Genomic DNA, 22,995 nt, shown 5'->3' with positions numbered 1-22,995 from the left:
GTTTAGTGGGTTACAGACACGTTTCTTCAGTGTGTGCAAACCCAGCCCTCACTTGCTGCCTCATAAGGCTGCGAAACCACGGAAGACTTAAGTCTCCCTCCATGTGCACACTGATTCGCATGAAGGCTTCTGTTTTCTGCTGATCTGTTAGTGATTTTTAGGAAAAATAAATGTTTTTAAAGTTTCCTCTCATTAAACAGTATTATATGCTGTCTCAGGCTGGGTTCTCTAGACAAGCAAAACCAGTAATATGTATATATACATAAAAAAAACTAAACCAAACCCGTTGCCATCGAGTCAATTCTGACTCATAGCGACCCTGTAGGACAGAGTAGAACTGCCCCATAGAGTTTCCAAAGAGCCCCTGGTGGATTTGAACTGCTGACCTTTTGGTTAGCAGCCGTAGCACTTAACTGCCACCAGGGTTTCCGTTAATATATACATAGAAAGAGATTTATATTAAGAAAATGGCTCATGTGGTTGTAGAGGCTGGAACATCCCAAGACCGTGGGTCAGGCTGGAGGCTTCTCCTGATTCACGTAGCCACAGTGGCTGACGAATCCAAGATCAGCAGGTCAGACAGCAGGGCTCCTGCTCACAGGCTGTGAAGACTGATGAATCCCAGGATCGGCAGGTAAGAGGGCAGGTAAGCTCTTAGCTCAAGTCCCAAGAACCAGAGGTCAGATGAACAGGAACCGACTGTAGGATCCAGAGCAAGCAAAACCCTGCAAGCCTTGCCAGAAAGTCCACCTATATTGGATACAGCCACACCCTCAAGAAACCTCCCTTTCAACTGATTGGCTACTTACAGCAGATTCCCATCATGGAGGTGATCATATTATATCAAATCTCATCACGGAAGTGATCACATCATCATATGACTGCCAAACTACATCATAACTGCCAAGCCACTGAGAATCATGGCTCAGCCAAGTTGACACGCAACCTTAACAATCACATATGCTAATCCATAGAAATCAGAAGGAAGAATTCCCTCCTCACAGTCCCTGTTCATATTTGGATGGTTTTTCTTAGTCTTTTTTTTTTTTTTCTGATTATCTGAGTATGTCTTACAAATACATTTACTTCTCATTAGGTAAGTATTCTTTAAGATGCTACATAATCAATACCCCTGAGATGAGTCCGGGTGCCATGAGTTCCCAGTCAGCACTGGCCCTGGGGGACTGTAGACGTCCACAGTGGTATTGCTCTGTATGTTTGCAGCTATTCCTTCTCCCAGTCCTTCCTTGACCTCCCCACGGCCCACCCCAACCTCAGGGTGGTGCCCACTGTTTGGTACATCCTGGGAAAGGAACACATGGACATTGTGGCTCTGTGTTACAGAGGGAACTCCACTGAAGGCTCAGGACCCCATGCACCCAGCGAGGGTGCTCTCATGTCTGGTTCTGGTTCTGGTTCTGGGTCAGCTTGGGGCTGTGTGGACACAGAAGGTTTTGGCCCACAGAGCTGAAACTGCCTTTCAACAGCAGCAGGGCCATGTCAAACCAGCATGGCACCTGCAGATGGGAAATGAAGCCAATTTTCCGATTCAAGAGCTGTCAGGGAGCCCTTCTGAACGGGAGAGGGAAGCCTCAAAAACAGCAATCAGTGTGACACGAAGACCGTGGCCTGCTGTGATAGGGACACCATGCTCTTGAGCACCATACCATGTGACAGGGACACTGTATTGACCCCTCTCCACACTGGGGACACACGCTCTGATGCTGCAGCACATTGGGTGATTCAACCAGCCTGACAACCCCCATACGTGCTTGCCCGCCCTTGGTGGAGGGGCTAATGCCTGAGAACAGCCTACTCCAGCCCCCATCAGCTGAGTCTGCATCCCCAAAGCCAGCCATGAACTAGACCTGTAGGGGGTCTAGGAAGGACCACCAGGCACCTACCTGTGGCATCTGCAGGGCTGAGGATGCCACACTCCCATGCAGGCCCCCTTTCCATGGAGGTGGGATGTCATACCTGCCCAGGGCCCTGCACAGCAGAGGTGCTTGCAGGCCAAGGGACACCAGAGGTGCTTGCAGGCTAAGGGCACAAGAGAGATGCTGGCGGGTCCTGAGGATGCTCTTGCTTTCTTGGTAATGGGGGAGGCCACAAGACTGGCATGGTCTCCTCCTCCGCCCAGTCCCCAATCCCTGCATCTCAACCCTGCCCCTGTAGTCGGGCCCCTGCATGCACCCGCAGTCCAGGCTGCCAAGGGTCCAGGTGAGGCTGCACCTGCGACCACTCTCCCTCCCGTGGATCCCTCACTCAGGTGGGACACCTTCCTGTCTCCACCTTCCTTTCCAACAATCTGAGGGCTGGTTCCTCAGGGTGCTTGGTTGCCCAGCTTCCTCACTTGCTGGGTTCTAAGAACCTCCACCTTCCCCAGTGCCAGAACTCCAGGCCCATCCACTAACCCTTCCTGACTCCCTGCCACCCTCAAACCAGTTCCCCAAGGGGCCGGTGCTACCAGAGCTTGGAACAGCAAGTTCAGTCTGAAGCCCCCAGGATGCCTGGCTTCCTAAAACCACTGCCCACCTGCCCTGGGACCTGTAGTTGAGCCCATACAATTTTTAAGTCGGTTCTCTCCAGATTTAGAGAGGCTCAGAATGGAAGTCAGAGGGACCGTGGAGATCATTTTGGCTGCTGGAACAGTTTCTGAGGGAAACCACTGACCTCATGCCCAAGCAGGCCCACGAGGCCCTGGCAGGAGCGCCCCCATGCTTCTCCCGAGGTCAGCAAATTAATGCTGGGCAGGGCTGGGGTGGAGCAGTCAGCCTCCCTGCTCTCCTCTGCACGTGGGGGACCACAGCCAGGTGGACTGGGGACTCAGCCTTATCTCTGCACGTGAGGGGGCAGTGGCTGGGTGAAGAAGGACCTGGCCCTGCTCTCTGAACACTGGGGGGTCGTGGCCCATAGCTGGGTGGACTAGGGATTTGGCCTTCTCTCTGCACGTGGTGGGAGGATGGTGGCCAGGTAAACCAGGACTTGGCCCTGCTCTTTGGATGGGGGTGGGGGGTGGAGGGTACAGCTGGGTGGACTAGAGACTCCATCCTCTCTCTGAATGTTGTGGGGGTGCTGTGGCTGGGTATACCACAGACTTGGCCCTGCTCTCTGCACACAGGGGGGGCTACAGCCAGGCAGACTGGGGATTTGGCCCTCCCCAGCTGACAGTGGCTCCCCAGCTTGTGCCAGGCCTCTGCAAGCAAAGGGTTAAGCTTGATTCCTCTGATTTCTATTTAACATCATGCTCTCCCGCAGGAGCGGCAGCTGTGTGCTGATTGTGGCTCTCATTATGCAGTCTGTGTCGCTAATGGCCTGTGACAAAGGCTCGGGCTCCCAGGCCGCACCCCCGAGAGCCAATTAGAAGCACACACTCCCTTCCTGTTTGCAGCGCATCACAATGAAATTAAACGGAATTTCAAAATCATTTTCTCCTGAAGACATCTCTTTACAATAATTAATGCATGCTATTCCTCTTGAATGGGACGCTCATCAGGCGAGGACCCAGCGATGTTAGCATGACTGGCCCACTGCACCATGGCCTCCTTCAGCACCAAGCCTCGCTGGGGCCAAGCCACAGGCTAGGTCCTGTGCTGGCACAGAAACCCCTGCACCTCTATCTGAAGTGAAGAATAAATGGGCTCCCAGTAGGAGTGCAAGAGAGGCCGGGCTGGTGCAGAGCAGGGTCTTCACACTTGGACAGGAAAGATTAGGCCCTTTGACAGGATCTGCAGAGGGTTTGGTGAGGGTGGTATTAACATGCCACAGCACCCTGCTACAGTCAGACAGAGGCTCGGGGGCACATGGTATCACCACGGCTTTCCAGCCAAACCACAGGCCTGGGGACAGGCAGTCCCACCGGCCACTAGGATCTGGCTCTACACTTACCAGTGTGTGAGTTCCCACGCACCAGCCTGCCCTCAGGGTTGACGTGACGTCCATTCTTTGAACATTGTGACTCTACACACACCCTTCTGGTCAGCCCAGGGGTCCACAGCCAGGGCTCCTGGAGACCATCATTTAGACCAGTGCCCTCAGCTAACCCAGTGACCCTCAACTGGCATGGAGAACCTCAGTGGCCAAGTGCCCTCAGCTGATCTAGAGAGGGATGACGTCCACAGCTTTGCTCCATGGCCACCTCCTCCTATGTGGATGAGATATCCTTGACCATAGCTGTTGGCAAGTGGGGAAGCGGCAGAAAGATGTATTGCTGAGGGTAACCGAGTGAGAAATGCCATTGCAGGTGGCCCTGGCGTTGCAGGGGGGACTGGAACTGCCCTGACCAACCTGTCAGCCGTAAGTGCTGCCCCCTTGGAAGCAGGAGCCACTCAGTGTCCCCAGTCCTCAGGAGAGAACAGGCCATCTGCCCCTACCCTGGAGGCCTCCACTCTATGGGCTTTCAAACTTATGGGGTTGCTGGGTGCCAGAGCACCCCAACACTACTGGGGGCCCTGCCCACTCACCTGGTTCCCTTCCTCTGTGACCTTGGGCACAGACGGTGGCAGTTTCCAGGCGAAGGCTGGCTGAGCAATGTGGCCCGTCCCCTCTGTCTGCACTGCTCCAAGCCGATGAAACAGACAACACGCAAGGGCCTGGGGTGCTAGATACCCCCCTGGGATGCCTGTCTCTTTCCCCAACACTCCCTGGCTTCCCTCTCAGATCTGCTTCAGGGTACAGAGGGGGAGAAGGGAAGAGGACAGGAAGAGCCCTGTGATGGAGGGCAGGAAATGGGGGTGCTGACTAGGGGCTCTCGGCTGCAGAGGAGCTGGGCAGGAGACGGGGAGGGGGAAGAAGCTCACAGAATCTACTTCCACCCACAGTTTCTGGAACCTGGAGAATCACTTCTCCATGTAGTGTTACCAGGTCACAGAACATCACGCCTGCGACAGGTGCCTCAAGGTGCAGGTGCGCAGGCCTCTCCCTCCCCTGGCACTGACAGTAGCTCTGAATGTTCTGTTGTCAAGTGAGGTGGCGGCGGGTGCTGGGGCAGGAGGATGACAGGTTGAGTGGCATGGCTTGGGGCCACCAGGGCACCGTCTGGGTGGCTGTGATGTGACCAAGGCACCCGGAGGACAGAGGTGGCCCTCCAGGACGCACGGGCTATCCTCAAGGAGTTCAGAAAGGGGCCACTTCTGAGTCATACTGAGGTTACCGTCAGCTCTCATGACCACTGCTTAAACCAGGTGACGAGCAACACAGCTTCAGAGCATGACAGACATGAGTGCTCACCAAACACAGAAGCGCTTGAGCATGCATGTACATGTATGTGCGTTTATGTGCATAGGTGTGCACACAAGCACACATGCACAGAGCCCCAGTAATCCCTGAGCAGAGGCCTGGCACAGCCCACATCCTCTGTCCCATCGAGAAGACACAGCCCTGAACACAAAGCTGGGAGTCCAAACCAAGAGTCGGGGCAGACCCACAAGGGACAGTGGAATACTGGAAAGGGGCCTCCTGGAGCCATGGCCACTGTGTGCTTGGGGTGTTGGTGCCGGGAATCATGGCAATGCAGTGCTGACTTTGCCCCACTGCCTCTTCTGACTTTCAGGGCACAATTCTGTCCTTGCACCATTTCAGGGAGCTGTCTCTGGATACAGCAGGGATATGCTGGGGACACCTGAGGACAAGTGTCTACGCACCCTGGCTGCCACCAGAGGTGCTTCCCCTGTGGTCACTTCCGTCAACAGATGGTCTTCCCTCAAGGTGCCCACCCCCCTCACCCACAGGCCCTAGAGACACTTGGTGTGGTGACCTCAATCCCACCCCTGCTGGGGACCCCACCTGTGGGTCCCACCTGTTTTAAACCAGCCATCCGGAGTGAATGCGTTTTTCGTTTCTTCTGGCTTGTCCCAGTACTCTCGAAACACAGAGGGCCCCCTGACCAGAAGCTCCCCTTCCTTCTCCTCAAAGCCTGGGGTCACCTGTAGAAGGTGAGAGAGAATATGCATTAGAGGTGAGTGCGCACCTCTCCGTCAGGGTCCCCATGAGCCCACTGCAGGCCCCATACTCCCTATATTTGCTGCACGTTATTGGCTAGCTCCCATGTCTGCTGCATGTCATCGGCCGGCCCCCAAGTTCACTGCACGCCGTTGTCTGGCCCCCACATCTACGACACACACTCGGCTAGGCCCCAATGTCCACCACACTCCATCAGCCAGCCCCCCACGTCCACAGCACACCATCAGCTGGCCCGCATATCTACCAGCCCCCCATGTCTATTGCACACCTTTGGCCAGGCCCCCATGTCCACTGCGCCTCGTTGGCTGGCCCCCACATCCACTGCATGCTGTTAGCCAAGACCCCATATCCACTGCACGCCATCAGCAGGGCCCCCACGTCTACTGCACACCACCAGTCAGCCCCCACGTCCGCTACATGCTGTTGACTGGCCCCCATGTCTACCACTAGTGCTTCCAAGAAGTGCCTGGCTGGCAGGGGGTGGGGCTTGTCCACTCTATTGATGGGGCCGCACAGACCCCAGACCCTGCTGCCTCAGACAGTGTCCCTTCAATGTGAACCAGCCTGTCCTAGACTGACTTGCATTTAAGCTGTTGTGAGCTAGAGGGCACAGCGTCAGTCCTAGGATCAGAGCTGAAGGCAGGAGTGGCTTCATCAAGTGCCGAGCCTGAGGAGAGGGGTCTAGGTCAGGAACCAGAGGGGAACTGAGCTGCCCTCAGCTGGATGCCTCCCTCTGGGACAAGAGATCCAGCCTGATTGCCACCTGCAGTGTGACTGATTACTTTTGTGTGTGGCCTTCTAGCCATGGAAACCCTGGTGGCATAGTGGTTGAGTGCTATGGCTGCTAACCAAGAGGTCAGCAGTTCAAATCCACCAGGTGCTCCTTGGAAACTCTATGCAGCAGCTCTCCTCTGTCCTACAGGGTCACTATGAGTCAGAATCGTCTGTACAGCAGTGGGCTTGGTTTTGGTTTTTTTCTAGCCATGGTCTTGTAACTCCCACCCAGGTGATTGGGTAGGACTTTGTGATAGCGTAATTGTAGCCCACCAAGGGGATTGGTCAGTTTTGCCTTAAAAGGCAGCCAATTCCAGAGCAGAGAGGAGAACCCTACCACCACTAAGGAAGAACAGCCAGGAGCAGGGAGCGCATCCTTTGGACCAGGGATCGCTGTGCTGAGAAGCTTCTGGAAGCAGAAGACTGAAAGAGAGAGAGAGAGAGACATAGAGAAAGAGCAAGCTGTAACCCTGAAGATGGTGAGAAGCAGTGGCAGGAGAGACCTGGAAGCAGAGACCTGGCAGCAGGAGATGGCGTGGTGGGCTTCCCAGCCCACAAAGAGAAAGCTGAGTGCCTCTGGGGAGAGGCCTGTGGCCAGGGAGAGGCGTACCTTCGAGCATGGTTGGGAAGAGGCTGTCCTGAAGGAAGAACTGTATCCTGAGTGTTCCTGAGCCTGAACTGTAACTGTTACTTCCCTAATAAACGCCATAACTGTGAGTATGGTCTGTGAGTTCTGTGTGGCCATTGCAGTGAACTATCAAAACTAGCAGAGAAGTAGAGAGTGATGTCCGAGGGACGGTTGGTGTCAGAATTAGTGAAGATGATGGAGAGAGGCTTGTCTGGCCTCCGCCTCATGTGCTGTTGATCCTGGTTCTCCTTCCCCCTTGTGGGATTAGAAGAGGTCAGACGCTGCCCCCATGCTGTTTTTACCCTGCCCGGGGTTAGTGAAGGCCTGCACCACAGGACTGAATGGGTGTGCTTAGCATCACACACACGCTGCCTGTCATGGATTGAATTCTGTCCCCCAAAATTATGTGTCAACTTGGTTAGGCCGTGATTCCTAGTATTGTGTGGTTGTCCTCCATTTTGTGGTTAATATAATTTTCCTACGTGTTGTAAACCCTAATCTCTGCCTGTGGTTAATGAGGCAAGATTGGGTTATGTTAAAGAGGGTTAGGGTGGGATGTAACACCCTTACTCAGGTCACATCCCTGGTCCAATGTAAAGAGAGTTTCCCTGGGGTGTGGCCTCCATCACCTTTTATCTTACAGGAGATAAAAAGAAAGAGAAGTGAATAGACAGTGGGGAACCTCATACCACCAAGATAGCAGCACCAGGAGCATCCTTTGGACCTGAGGTTCCTGCACAGAGTAGGTTCTAGACCAGGGGGAGATTGATAATAAGGACCCTCCTCCAGAGCTGACAGTGAGAGAAAGCCTTCCCCAGGAGCTGACGCCCTGAATTTGGACTTCTAGTCTACTAGACTGTGAGAGAATAAACTTCTCTTTGTTAAAGACATCCATTTGTGGTATTTCTGTTTTAGCAGCACTAGATGACTAAGACACTGCCCTTCAGGGCCCCAGGCACAGCAGGGTCCCGCCTCTCGGATCTAGGCTGAGCTCCACGGTGGCCATGTCTCAAGCAGGACTCTGCACCAACTGCTCTGAGATGAGTGGGGAGGTGTGGCTACAGGCCATCTGGGCTGGACTCTGCTGGTGGAGTTCTGCTTGCAGTCCTTTCCTTTGTGTCCAACGAGGGCGGTTTAGTGCCGGCATGTCAAGCTACTCTAAGTGGCGAACGTTAAGACAGTGCGTGGAGGGCTCTCAGACCACGTTAATCCACAGGTACCTTCCAGGATGCGGTGCAGGTGGACTGGACCTTCCTAGGCTTTCTGTCTGAACATGAGTGCAAGAGAACTGACTGGTGGAGCTGAGTGGGCCGGGAGCTGAGTGACCATCCATGTCTGTCCATCATGCCTCCCCCAGGAACCCAAACCACTTCAGATAGTAGATCATGTGGGGCCACCATTAGTTTCTTTTTAGGGCAGGAAGACTTCTGCTACCTAAAAAATCACCAAGAACGCCTTTTCTCATGCCTTAGGCCAAGCTCCATGAGCTCCTGAAAGAATCTCACAGCAGAAATAACTGTCCACACTGGGGTTCTGAACATGTCTACCCTACAAGGATTCTAGCAGCTTCCCCAATCCAACCAGTGCCTGGAGAGACTGCACATGGAAGCAATGGCACTGTCCTTATAAGAGACAGAAGAGCAGACAGACAGACAGACAGAGAGGGGAGGCCACCTGCCCACGAAGGCAGAGACTGGGGTGATACAGTCATAGGCCAAAGAGCTCCTGGGCCGCCAGAGCAGGATGAGGCAGGCAGGACCCCATCTGCCAAGAGTCTATTCATAAAGTCCAGTTGGAGTTCTGGGTAGACATGCATTTCTGGGGACAAAATTCAACCCACTTTCCAACTATGAGCAGGTGCCGACACCAAGCCTCCTGTCTCATGTGGGGGTCAGGGGTCAAGGCTGGGGCAATGTGCTAACTCTGGGTATTAGGGACATGGCAGCGGTCAACTGGGTGTGCAGGATTAGGGTGGCCTCAGAGGCTGGGCCTTACTTGCAGTCCCAGCCAGCACCCTCTTCTCTGGTCCTCATGATCTCGGCCATACTTGGGCTGCCAGCACCACGGCCAACACTTCCCTCTGAGAGTAGCAGTGGCCAAGTGTCAGAGTGTCACCATTCCCAGAATGTGCTCATGGACACACCCCCCCCACCCCTGCGAGAGCGGCTGTGACCAGGTATCAGAGCGTCGCTGCCACTAGAATGTGCTCATGGAGACACCCCGCCCCCGAGAGCGCTGTGGCCAGGTGTCAGAGTGTCACCGCTCCTGGAATATGTTTGCAGCAATACTCCTCCCTGAAAGCAACTGTGGCCAGGTGTGAGAGTCACAGTCCTCAGAATGTGCTCATGGCAACACCCCCTGAGAGTGGCCATGGCTGGGTGTCAGAGTCACTGCCCCTGGAATGTGCTTGTGGCAACACCCCCCCAAACCCCGAGAGCAGCTGTGGCCAGGTGTCAAAGTGTCCTTGTTCCCAGAATGTGCTCGCAGCAACAAAACCCCCCAAGAGCAGCCATTGTCGGGTGTCAGGGTGTCACTGACCCCAGAACATGCTTAAGGCAGCACTTCCCTCTGAGAGAGGCTGTGGCTGGGTGTCAGAACATCACTGTCCCAGAACGCACTCACGGTGACACTCCCCCCAAGAGCAGCCATGGCTGGGTGTCAGAGTGTCACTGCCCCCAGTGGTTATGGCAACACTTCCCTCTGAGAGTGGTTGTGGCCAGGAGTCAGTGCCCCCAGAACGTGCTCGTGGTGACACCCCCTGACCCCGAGAGCGACCATGGCCGGGGGTCTTAGCGTCGCTGTCCCCGGAACATGCTTGTGTCCTGAGAGCTGCCATTGCCAAACTTACCACTCTTTTCTATGTGATGTCTGCAAAGATCTGCTGAGGAGTCCCAGAGGAACACGGTACCTCCCAAACCCCAATACATGGGCATCTCAACAACTTCAACCCAAAGCGCAACTTGGTCCCTCTGCAGGATGACACTGCTGGGAGAAGATGCTGGGGTCCAGATGGGCAGTCCATGTGCCAGGTGGAGGTGGGAGAGCATGAAGGGCTGAGAAGCACATGTGGGGGTGGGGGGAGGCAGGCAGGGAAGGCCCCCCTCAAGCCCTGTCTCTGCTTGGGTCCCTTCTTAGCCCCCCTGGGCTCCCACTGCTGCTTGGTGTCCTTCTGAATGGCTCGGGGAGGTGGGAGAGGGGACAAGGGCCCACAGGAGAAGTCTGATCCCTAGGGAACTGCCTGTGCTAGGGGCTGCAGCCTTCGAGACCCCAGCACTGCCCCCGGCCAGACCACAGGACACTAACACATGCTTGTCACCATGCTCAGATGACACTCATGGGAGAAAAGCTGCACAACTGCTTAGATGCTGGGTCTCCCAACGTCCTTCAGAGAACACCCTGGGTGCCGGCCTGCGTGCGGCTAGACAGAGGGGCCAGAGGAGCAGCTGAAGTCCATTTGCCATTTGGGGTCAGTGCCACCCCCGATGGGCTTGTTATAGAGACTAGGGCACCCACCACGCCCCAAAAGACATGGAGCAGTAGGCTGCTGCTGGCCAGTATCTGTGGGTACAATGCTGTGGCCCCTGCCTGTGGGTCCCACGTGGCCTTGTGACAGATGGCAGTGGGGGGTCAGCAGGGGGAGGGCAGCGGAGATGCCAGTGGCTAGGGGAGGACAGGCAGCAGCAGAGCAGCCTGCCATGCAGAATGACAGCTTGCATATGGATGCACAACGAGACCATTAATTTTTTTAGAGGAAAATAAAGAGAAGCAGGCCACCGCAGCCTCCTGCTGTCAGTCCGGCCCCCCTGCGCGGCCCTTCGCCTCCTTACAAGAGGAAGCTGCTCTGTGGGACAGCCCAGTGGCAGGGTGGTGTTGCGTACAGCTGTGCAGCATTTATCTGCTGACAGAGCCCCATTATCACTGGCTGGTGTTTGGTGCTCGTGTAAGTGAGCAACTCGAAAAATAAAAAATAACCAGACAATGGCCACTGTGCTTGCACGCTTACAGGAAGGAGCCAGCTGGGGAGCTGACATGAAGTATGCATCATGGTGGACAAGGCAAACAGTGGCACTTGGGGGGTGGGGAGACAAGGGATAGGAGGGGGAGATGAGGGGGTGGGGAGGAGATGGGGGCAGGTGGGATGAAGGGGAATAAAGGGTAAAGGTGGGAGGAGATAAGGAGTCGGGGGAGATAAGGGGTACAGGGGAGAGATGAGTGGTACAGGATAAGTGGATGAGGTGGGTGCGGGTAAGGGGACCCACTCGCCTGCTGGCAGGCAGAGCAGCGGGAGACCCCCCAAAATGCTCAGCCTGAGAGCAAGGCAGGCTGGGTGGGTGCTGAGGAGGGGAACCATCTCCCCATTAAATTCAGAACCCAGCCAGGAGTGAAGGAAGAGGTGGCCAAGTCTGCGTCATGTTCAGACATTTCAGGACTTAGGAACCATGCACAGCCAAGGAGCGGGGCATGGGGCAGGGCTGTGACAGGGAAGGGTAGCACCTCCAAGCGTCCTCCTACAGTCCCCAAGTTGGCTCCCCAGCACGTGTCTGTGCACAGTCCCTGAGCCGGCGTACCTTGGTCTCCCTCTCGTTTCCCTCTGCATGCACGGCATAGGAGTGGGCATCCCTCTGTGGGCTCTCTGAGACAATACGCACCTCCACTCCTGGCAGAGGGGTCCCCACAGAACCTGCAGGAAGCGGGGACACAAGAGATGAGCTGTTAGGGTTAGAGGAGTGAAGGAGAGATGACAGGACCCATGGGCATCGTGATGTGTGGGCTCCAATGCACAGGGTGGGGAGAGGGGGTTCGAGCCACATGCAGATCAACCAGTGAGACTGACACAGGCCCATCAAGACCGGCATGGATGGTCATGGTGACCATGGCACTCACAGCTGACATGAACAAGCCCTGATTCTCCACCAGATACCCTGTAGTCTCCACACTGACTGCATGTCCTCGGAACACCAAGATGAATGCAGGACACCTGTCCACTGTGGGACGTCGGTCTGCTGTGGGACACCGAGAGCAAGTCCTGTGGCATCTCCACTTCCACTATGGCGCTCATCCCCCAGCCTCACCTGATGACCCGTGCTCTGCGAGCATCAGGCCTGGAGCACGTATGTCGTAACGGTAACAGCGTCTACGGAAGAGCATGCCTATGCTGAAGGGGGGTGGTCCCAGCTCAGGCCTGCTGGGACCCCAACTCACACCCTGAGCACAGCGTGGCTTCTCAGGAGGCTGCTTCTGTCTGGAGAAGACGTAGCCTGAGTGTTCTTAGTGGCTGCCTCCCTCGATTGTTGTGCTGGCACTCTGGCTGCTATGAGGTGCTCAGAGCATTGTAGTGTGCACTGCCCACTCAGAAGCCTGCTTGGGGACCCCAAAAATCAGCCTCGGCCTGCAGAGTGGGGCTGGGCCCAGAGGCACTGTTGTGCATGCCCATTGCGAGTACGGGCACGGTGCTCACAGGCCTGATGGTGAGGTGGCAAGTGTCTGCATCTGCTGGGGGGCTTGCTGCCTGGGGGCCAGCCCACCAACCTCTCCTCCCCTACCTCTCTGCCCACATATGTCTTATGTGAATTTTTTTAAAGAAACCTCCCCAGCTCCTGTGCATGTCTGGGCTTTGTTCAGTAGGGCCCTTTCCCCTCTCAAATGCAAGTTATAAACCATTGAAGAGATCCATGATGAAGATGCTGATGGATTCTTAACCACAGCACCACAAAGGTGATGCGAGAATGAAAGCCTCCAGGCAGAGAGGACTTCTGTTTCCAGACCTGCAGTGTGTCACAGGGAGGCCCACATGGTGACGAGGTACCGCTGAGGGTAGGGGAGCCATGGTGACCTGGGTCCCGACCCACCCACCCCTATCCTGTCCTTGGTAGGTCTGTGTTAACTAGACAGCTGCTGGCCCTCCTAGTGTCAGCGTGGACGGCAGGTCACCTCCCAGCATCAGTGGGGACAGCAAGTGGCCCCCCAGTGTTGGATGAGCTCCAGGAGAGCAGTCATGTCCCCAAGGCGTGGCCTCTGCTCAGGAATCTGCACAGACTTCTGCGTCCATGCCTGTCAACGAGCCTGGAAAAAAGGTGAACCGGGGTGCTGCACGCCAATGGGTAACAGAAACAGGAGAAAGGCTGGGAGGGGGAGAGTTCTGACACTATTTGTGAAGTAGTATAATGTTACCTAAAGGTGCACTGTGGTAAGTTCAAGATATATACTAAATCCCTAAAGCAACTATCAAAAAAGCAAAAAGGTATAGCTAACAAGCCAGTGAAGAAGACAAGATGGAACCATAAACACCCCCTCAATTAATACAAGAAGAAGGCAGAAAAGAAGTAAATTGGAACAAAGAACAAATACCAAGATTTTGGATTTAATTCAGCCATAACAACAACCACACTAAAATTAAATGGTCTGAACACTCCAATTACAATGCAGAGATTGTCATATCAGATTTTTAAAAAAGAAAGACTCAAGTGTATACTGCCTTAAAAAAGCCATTTAAAATATAAAAACATAAATAGGTTAAAAAGTGAAAGGATAAAAAAGTACACAAGGTAAACGCTCATCGAAAGAAATCTAGAGTAGCTATATTAATATCAGACAAAGTAGATTTCAGAGCCAAGAGTAAAGAGGGTCACTTCATGATGATAAGGGAGTCAGCTCATCCGGAGGCCGTACAGCCCTAAATGTTCACACGCCTAATAGCAAATCTCCAACGTTATGAAGCAAAAAACTGACAGAACTGAAAAGAGAAACAGACAAATCCCAACTGTGTTCAGAGATTTCAATGCCCCTCACTGTGAGAGAAAACACCTGGTGATTTGCTCCTCTAAAGATTTCAGCCTAGAAAACCCTGTGGGGTAGCTCTACCCTGTCCGATAGGGTTGCTATGAGTTGGAACCAACTCCATGGCACCTGAAAACAGCAGCTCCAGATAACTGATGAAACAAGTTGGCAGAAAGGCAGTCAGGATATGGAAGACTTGAGCCGCACTATCAAACAACTTGACCTAACGGACGCTTACAGAACATTTGTCCAACAATATCAGAATACACGTTCTTTAAAATACACATAGAACAATTACCAAAACAGACCATATTCTGGGTTATAAAACAAGTCTCAGTGAATTTAAAACTATTTTAAACTCATACAAAGTATGTTCTCTGCCCACAGTGGAATTCAATTAAAAATCAATAAAAGAGATCTGGAAAACCCCCAAACATCTACAAACTAAGTAGCACACTTCTAAACAGCCTATGTACGGGTCAAAGAAGATATGGCCAGGGAAATTAGAAAGTGTTTTCAATTAAATAAAAATAAAATCACAACAAAAACGTTTGAGATATAGCTAAAGCAGTGTTTAGAGGGGAATTTATAGCACTAAGTGCCCATATTAGAACAGAAAAAAGCTTCAAATCAATGACGTTGGCAGTCTGGCCAGAGGTTTAGCAGTTTTATTGATATTCTCAAAGAACCAGCTTTTAGCTTTACTTATTTTCTCAATTGTTTTTTTCTATATTCTATTTCATTTATTTCTTCTGCTTACTTCGGGGGTTTAATTTGCTTGCTGTTTTCCAGTGTTTTGGTGTGGAAGCTTTGTTGTTGTTGTTAGGTGCTGTCGAGAACCGCCTGGGTTCTATGCCATACTCACAATCATTGCTATGTTTGAGCTCACTGTTACAGTCACTGTGTCAATCCACCTCATTGAGGGTCTTCCTCTTTTTCACTGACCCTCTGTTTTACCCAGCATGATGTCCTTCTCCAGGGACTAATCTCTCCTGATAACACGCCCAAAGTACATGAGATGAAGTCTTGCCATCCTTGCTTCTAAGGAACATTTTGGCTGTACTTCTTCCAAGATAGGTTTATCTGTTCTTCTGGCAGTCCATGGTATATTCAGTATCCTTTACCAACACCATAATTTAAAGGCATCGGGTCTTCTTCGGTCTTCTTTATTCATTGTCCAGCTTTTGCACACATATGAGGCAATCAAAAACACCACAGCTTGGGTCAGACACACCTTAGTGCTCAAAATGACATCTTTGCTTTTTAACACTTTAAAGAGGTCTTTTGCAGAAGATTTGCCCAATGCGTCATTTGATTTCTCGACTGCTGTTTCCATGGGCACTGATTGCGTATCCAAGTAAAATGAAATTGTTGACAACTTCAATATTTTCTCTGTTTATCATGATGTTGGTTATTGGTTCACTTGTGAGGATTTTTGTTTTCTTTATGTTGAGGTGTAATGTATACTGAAGGCTGTAGTCTTTGATCTTCATTGGTAAGTACTTGAAATTCTCTTCACTTTCAGCAAGCAAGGTTGTGTCATCTGCACTTATTAGGTTATTAATCAGTCTTCCTCCAATCCTGATGCCATGTCCTTCTTCATATAGTTCAGCTTCTTGGATTATTTGCTCAGTATGTTGTTGCTGGGTACTGTCAAGTTGGCTCTCACTCACAGCAACCCCACATGACAGAGCAGAACAGCCCCCTAGCGTTTCCTCAGCTATAATCTTTACAGAAGTAGATTACCAGGTCTTTCTCCCATGGAGATGATAAATGGGTTCAAATCACCAATCTTTTTGTTAGCAGCTGAGTAAATAACCATTGTGTCACCAGGGATCCTTAGTAATGGTGTAAGGAGAGACAAATCAATCAATAGAACAGAGACTCTAGAAACAGACTGTCTTAGTCATCAAGTGCTGCTATAACAGAAATACAACAAGCAGATGGCTTTAACAAAGAGAAGTTTATTCTCTCACAGTCCAGTAGGCTAGGTCTGAACTCAGGGCACCAGCTTCAGGGGCAGGCTTTCTCACTCTGTCGGCTTTGGAGGATATTCCTTGTCATCAGTCTTCCCTTGGTCTGGGAGCATCTCAGTGCAGGAACCTGAGGTCTAAAGGACACGCTCTGCTCCTGGCGCTGCTTTCTTGGTGGCAGGAGATTCCCAAACCTCTGCTTGATGCCCTTTCCTTTTATTTCTGGAGAGATAAAAGGTGGTACAGGACACACCCCAGGGAAACTCCTTTTATATTGGATCAGGGATATGACCTGGTAAGGGCATTACAATCCCTCCCTAATCTCTTTAACGTAAAATTACAATCACAAAATGGGGGACAACCACAGAATATTAGGAATCACAGTCTAACCAAGTTAATACACACATTTTTGGGGAGACATAATTCAATCCATGACACAGACAGATAACATGTTAGATTAAATTTCAATAAAGGTATTAAATAAGTTGAATAGAAAAGTCTTTTAAACATGTGTTTCTAGAACAACTGAATACACATATGGAAAAAAATGAACCATGACCCCTTCCGCACTTGAAACACACACACATACACAAATGATTCAAGACAGGTCATAAAGTAACACTGAGAAACATAAAGCTTCTGGAATATAGAATCTTTTCAAAACCTCAGCAGTAGCAAAAATTTCTTAAGATACAAAAGGCATAAACCATTAAAAACTATAAAAAATTTCACTTCAACAAATAAAAAAACAAAACAAACAACAAGCCACAGACTGGGAAAAAAATGTTCATGACACATATTTCTAACAAAAGAATATATAAATAACTCCTACAAAACAAAAAGATAACAAGTAAAACAATTACAAAAGAATTGAATAAATACTTCACAAAAGAAGATATACAAAAGGCCAATTAAGGATCCACACCAAAAGACACTCAGCATCGTTAGTCATCAGGGAAATGCAGATTAAAAACCACAGTGAAATACCACTTCACATCCACGAGAGCGGCTAAAGTAAAAGCGACTGACAAGCAAACAGGCTGACGAAGTACAGAGAAAGGATACAGCCCTGACACACACTTTCCCGATTTAAAACCACTGCAGTGTCCCCTTGTTCTGTGTGAATGACTGCTTCTTAGTCTATGTATAGGTTCATCATGAGCACAATTAAGTGTTCTGGAATTCCCATTCTTCAAAATGTTATCCACAATTTGTTATGATCCACACAGTCGAATGTCTTTGCGTAGTCAATAGAACACAGGTAAACATCCTCCTGGTATTCTCTGCTTTCAGCCAGGATCCATCTGACATCAGCAACGATATCCCTGGTTCCACGTCCTCTTCTGAGTCTGGCTTGAATCTCTGGCAGTTCCCTGTGGATGTACTGCTGCAGAATTAGATTTGACGAATTCAACATCCATTCATGATAGAAAGTCTCAGCAAGCCAGGAATAGATGAGAAATTCTTCAACCTGATGAAAGGCACCTACCAAAAAATCTACAGCAAGCATCATGCTTAACGGTATGAGACCGAACGCTACCCTCGAAGGCTGGGAACAAGGCCAGGATGCTCCCCCCACATCACTATTTGGCATCACACTGGAGGTCCTTGCCAGGGCATTAAGGCAAGAAAAAGAAATAAAAGGCATACGGATTAGAAAGAAGTTATAAAATTTTCTCTATTTGAAGTTGACATGATTATCTACATAGAAAATTCCAAATAATCTATATAAAGCTGCTAGAACTAATAAGTAAGTTTAAAGGTTACCAGGTCAATATACAAAAATCAATTGTATTACTAGCAACAACCCGATACTGAACATTTTAAAGAAGCATTTACAGTAACATCCAACACTAATACTTAGATATAAATCTAACAAAATACACACAAAATCTGTATTCTAAAAATGATAAAACACAGAATAAATTTTAAAAGACCTAAATAATTTAAAAATATATTATATTAATTAATTGAGAGAGTCAATATTATTAAGATGTCAATTCTTCCCAAAGTGACTTATAATAATTCCAATCAAAACTCTAGCAAGATTTTTTAAAAACGGAAATTGACAACCGGATTCTAACGTTTATATGGGAAGGCAAAGGAAGAGAAACGCCCAAAACGATTTTGAACAAGAACAAAGCTGGAGGATTGTCTGATTTCAAGACTTACTATAGAGCTACAGCAATCAAACCAGTATGGAATTAGCAAAAGGACAGACAAAGAGATCAATGGAACAGAATATAGTCCAGACATAAACCTACATATAATACATAATTAATTGATTTTCAACAAAGAAGCAACGGAGAAACGACAGTCTTTTTAACAAATAGTGCTAGGAAAAAAAACTGGATACCTACAGGTTAAAAAAAAAAGAACCTCAATCCATACCTTGCACTATATACAAACATTAATTCAGAGTGGACCATAGATCGAGTTGGGGGTCCCCAAGACCACCCTCGGGTTCAGAATATACCAGGGGGCCTCATAGCACTCAGCACAGTCATACAGTAATAGGATATAGAGAAAATCAGCAATGGGAAAATGCAGGGGTCGGGGGAGGCACAAACTTCCAGAGTCCTCTCCCTGTAGAGTCATACAAAAGCCAAAAACAAAACCCACTGGCGTCAAGTCAGTTCCCACTCATAGTGACCCTGTAGGACAGAGCAGAACTACACCACAGGGTTTCCAAGGAGTGGCTTGTGGACTGGAACTACTGACCTTTTGGTTAACAGCCAAGCTCTTAACCACTGTGCCATACCAGGACTCCAGTCACACAGGAGGACTTAATTCCCCCAGGAACGAGTGTGACAATTCGTCTGAAGTGTTGTCAACCAGGAAGCTCATTAGAGACTCAGTGCCAAGGGATTTTTACTGGGGGCTAGTCACATAGGCACCCTCTGGCTGGTACTACCAAAATTCCAGACTCCCAGAAGGAAGGCAGGTGTTTGTATCAAAAGTCAAGGCACAGAGAGCCACCCTTATCAATTAAGGAATGGTGGGAACCCTCCTGAAATCCAAGTTCCCAGGTGGCAGCCAAGGCCAGCCTTGTAAGTAGCCTTTCCAAGGATAACATTTAGGCCTGTTGCCTTAGTTATCTAATGCTGCTATAACAGAAATACCACAAGCGGATGGCTTTAACAAACAGAAATTTATTCTCTCATAGTCTAGGAGGCTAGAAGTCCAAATTCAGGGTGCCAGCTCCGGGGAAGGCTTTCTTTCTCTGTCGACTCTAGGGGAAGGTCCTCATCATCATTCTTCCCCTGGTCCAAGAGCTTCTCAGTGCAGGGACCCTGGGTCCAAAGGATGCACTCTGCTCCTGGCACTACTTTCTTGGTGGTATGAGATCCCCATGTCTCCCTGCTCAATTCTCTCTTTTATATCTCAAAAGAGATTGACTTAAGACACAACCTAAACTTGTAGATTGAATCCTCCTCATTAACATCATAGAGGTAGGATTTATAACACATAGGGTGATCATATCAGATGACAAAACGGTAGACGATCACACAATAATAGGAATCACGGCCTAGCCAAGTTGACACATATTTTTGGTGGACCCAATTCAATTGATGACACCATCTATGTTAGCTTTCTTCTACACATAGATCTAAACATAAACCTAAAAGCATAAAACTTCTACAGAAAACCTGGTACAGTGAAACCTGTGAGCGCTGGAACTTGACGGAACTGCCTTGTTTCTGCCGGTCTTGGAAGTTTTCTGCCTTTAACAGGGTGCAGCCTTAACAGTTTCCAATCGCTCTCTATTAGCGGAAAATATTTGAGTTTTCCCTCTCTGACAGGTTTCCACCTTAGATCGGTTCCAGCTTTGGCAGGTTTTACTGTACTAAATCTTTGTGACCTTGGGCTAAGCAAAGATTTCTTAGATATGACACCAAAAGTATAATTCATAAAAGAACAAATTGATGAATTCAGAACTTCTTAATTAAGAATGTATCTGAAAAACACATATCTGATAAAGGACTTCTATCCAGAATTAAAGCCCCCCCCCCCCAAAAAAACTCTCAAAACTCAGTAATAAGAAAACAAATCTCTCAGTTAAAAAGTGGGGTTAAGTCTGACTAGATACTTCACCAAAGAGGACATACAGATGTCAAGTAAGCACATGAAAAGCTGCTCAACACCAACAGTCACTATGGAAATGCACATTAAACCACATCGAGACCCCACTACACACCTGTAGGAATGGCTTAAAAAGAACACACACACAATACCAAGTGCTAGTGGCAGTTTCTTATAAAGTTAAACATCTCACAATGTTTATAACGGCATTATTCATAAGCACCCCAAACTGGGAACCCCCCAAATGTCCTTTCTGTAGTGAATGGGTGAACAACAGTGGTCCACCCACACTGAAGACTCCTACTCAGTAACAAAAAGGAGCCAATGACTACACACATGCCTGGAAGGGGCTCCCATGCATCCTGAATGAGTACAGAAGAGGCCAACAGCCAGCACCCCCGGCCTCAGGCTTGGCAGTCCCCAGTGTGTATAAACCCCATTAAGGCCTGGGGTCAAATGGAACATTTTAGAGAAGGTTGGTCAAGCAGAGGGGACTGAAGGGCAGGAAGCCTGGGGGTGGGGAGGAGCAGGTCACTCAGCAGAGGTGGGACTTCCTGGGCTGCCAGCGGCACTGGGTACTCAGGACACTGGGACCCTGACGAAATGGGTAAGATGTGAAGTTGCTGCCAGTGGCAGGAAGCAGAAACTGATGGTCTTGGTCAGAACATGGATAGCCTGGGCCCCAGAGGGTGCTCTACACAGACTGGGGCAAGCACCTGAGGGCTGGGTTCTACTTCCTTCACTGTCTCTCCAGGTAATTCAGGCAGGGGCGTGGGGGTACCAGAGGGTAGGAAGTAGCCCAGAGGGGCCAGCCTGGCTGGTGAGCGCCCAGAAAGTCTCCCCTGGTCTGACGGCCTGGTCCCACAGGTCAGCTGCCTCAGTGACCCCTCCAGTATCACTTATTCCCCCCTCCACTGTCCCTTCCAGCCCAAATGCTGCTGCCCTGAAGATGGGCCTGCATGGGGGCTCAGAGCACACCGGGGTGAGGTGGCAGAGGGAGCCCTCCTACCTGGCAGGCGGGCTGCGGTCAGGGGGTTGGACAGGGCCATGCCAATCTCTGTCATGCCGTATCTCTCCAGCAGTGTGTGGCCCGTGATGTCCCTCCACTTCTCCAGCACTGGGAGGGGCAGCGCGGCGGAGCCTGACACCATCAGCCTGTGTGACACAAGCAGAGGCGGCTCAGCTCTAGAGGAGCCTGGCTGCCTCACGGAGGACAGCTCCACCTCAGGGCCCAGAAAACACGTACCACTGTTTTCAGAGTAGCGATGAAAGCTGTAGTTTGGGCTAAAACTTAACATTACTCTTTGATTTCTGTGGGTATGTTTTAGAATGTAAGCAGGTCTTCAAAGGTAAAAGAAAAACATTTTCTTAGGGTCTTTGGTGGCACTAATTTGCACATAAATTAAGATGTTGTTGACAAACAGTCCTAAATAACAGCAATAATAATACTGAGGACTATGATAAGACTTAATTTGTGGAGAAAGCACTGCTCTGAGGAGCGGAAGGGGCAGGTGAGACATGTGGCCCAAGCTCGAACCTCCTGGCGCTGAGTGAGACACTTCTCCCTCGTGCTCGGTGGCTCCGTAACATGGGGAAATGATCACAGCAGCACGTGTACCACATTCAGGAGCCCCTGCGCTGCATTCTCACACCTCGCTCCCTTATGCATTACAGCAGAGAGGATGTTTCCACCCAGCTCGGGCTGGAGCGTGGACGCCCAGTACGGCACTGCGTTTCCTGGCCCCACTGCAGGACTCAGTAGACAGGCCCACAGCCCTGCCGTGGAGACCACCCTGACTGCTCCTTCGCTGGCCTCCTCCTCACCTTGGTTCTTTAACGTGGGTATAACTTGCCCCTCACCCCACTCAGATCTGTGCCCAGAGCATCTGACACCCACTCTACCAACGGCTGCCCACTAGGCCCAAGGGGTCAGGTGGGGTCACGGCAGGAACAAAACGTCTTGACTGGAAAGGAGCATCGGAACAGGAAATGGGGGCAATATGCAGCTCCACCAAATACTCTTCTTGGACAATCCAAAATGCACCCCCGGAAACAGTTCCCCTTCCTGTGCTCACCCCAAGGACTGGGAACCAGAGGGGTGGTCTCCAGTCTCCTGGTTTACGGAAGTGCTGAGCAGGCGCCACACAGCTAACGACCAGAGGATCAGCTCATCACTGAGGAAAGAGGAGGGGGAAGGGGGAAGAAAGGGAGGGAGAGAAGGGAGGAGGAGGAGGGGAGGGAAAGGAAAGGAGAGGGAGGAGGGGAAAGTGGGGCAGGAGGAGGGGGGAGGAGCAGGCATGTGGGTTGGCAGGAAAAGGTCAGAACATGCCAAGCCAAGGGCGGCTCAGTGACTGGCAGTCTGAGGATGGAGAGAGACAGTACTGTGGGAGCCAGAGCTGCAGCTGACATATGTCCGAGGACAGGGAAGGAAGGATGTGGCCACAACTCATGACCATCTTTCAAACTCTACCTCAAACACATATGCATAAAAGCAGATGTTTCAAGGGGGATGGAAAACTGCTTCCTGACACTCAGCAGAGCTGATTTCCCAGGAACAGGGTCTCACCTGATTTTCTCCTTACAGACTGCACGCACATAGTCCTGGACGTGAGGCTGGGTGAAGCGCTTGTCGTAATAGTCTATCAGCTTGGAGTAGATTGTGGGCACTGCCATGAACAGGTTGACCCGCGGAGTTTCAGAACTCAAGAACTTTTCCCAAACCTAGAACGAATGAAGGAAGCAAACAGACATAAATTTCAAAACAGAGAGACATACAGACAAGCCCTGAGCACTTCCCCG

General features: G+C 50.6%; 1 protein-coding gene across 5 annotated transcripts in view; it reads right to left on the bottom strand.

The window, feature by feature from the left end:
* The window catches only part of ACSF3 (acyl-CoA synthetase family member 3), a 58,744-nt gene that overhangs the window by 16,954 nt on the left and 18,795 nt on the right, over window positions 1–22,995 (bottom strand). For all 5 annotated transcript variants that reach the window (XM_049864159.1, XM_049864158.1, XM_049864160.1 and 2 more), the window contains exons 4-7: window positions 22,763–22,917; window positions 21,206–21,351; window positions 11,932–12,044; window positions 5,798–5,924 (exon numbers count right to left, since the gene is read on the bottom strand). In XM_049864159.1, the coding sequence (XP_049720116.1) occupies window positions 5,798–5,924; window positions 11,932–12,044; window positions 21,206–21,351; window positions 22,763–22,917 (541 nt within the window). The remainder of the gene's footprint in view (window positions 1–5,797; window positions 5,925–11,931; window positions 12,045–21,205; window positions 21,352–22,762; window positions 22,918–22,995) is intronic.

Source organism: Elephas maximus, chromosome 21, assembly GCF_024166365.1.
Source record: "Elephas maximus indicus isolate mEleMax1 chromosome 21, mEleMax1 primary haplotype, whole genome shotgun sequence".
NCBI classification, from domain to species: Eukaryota; Metazoa; Chordata; class Mammalia; order Proboscidea; family Elephantidae; genus Elephas; species Elephas maximus.
Note: the sequence above shows the minus strand (reverse complement) of the source record. Positions and strands in the feature narration are given on the sequence as shown.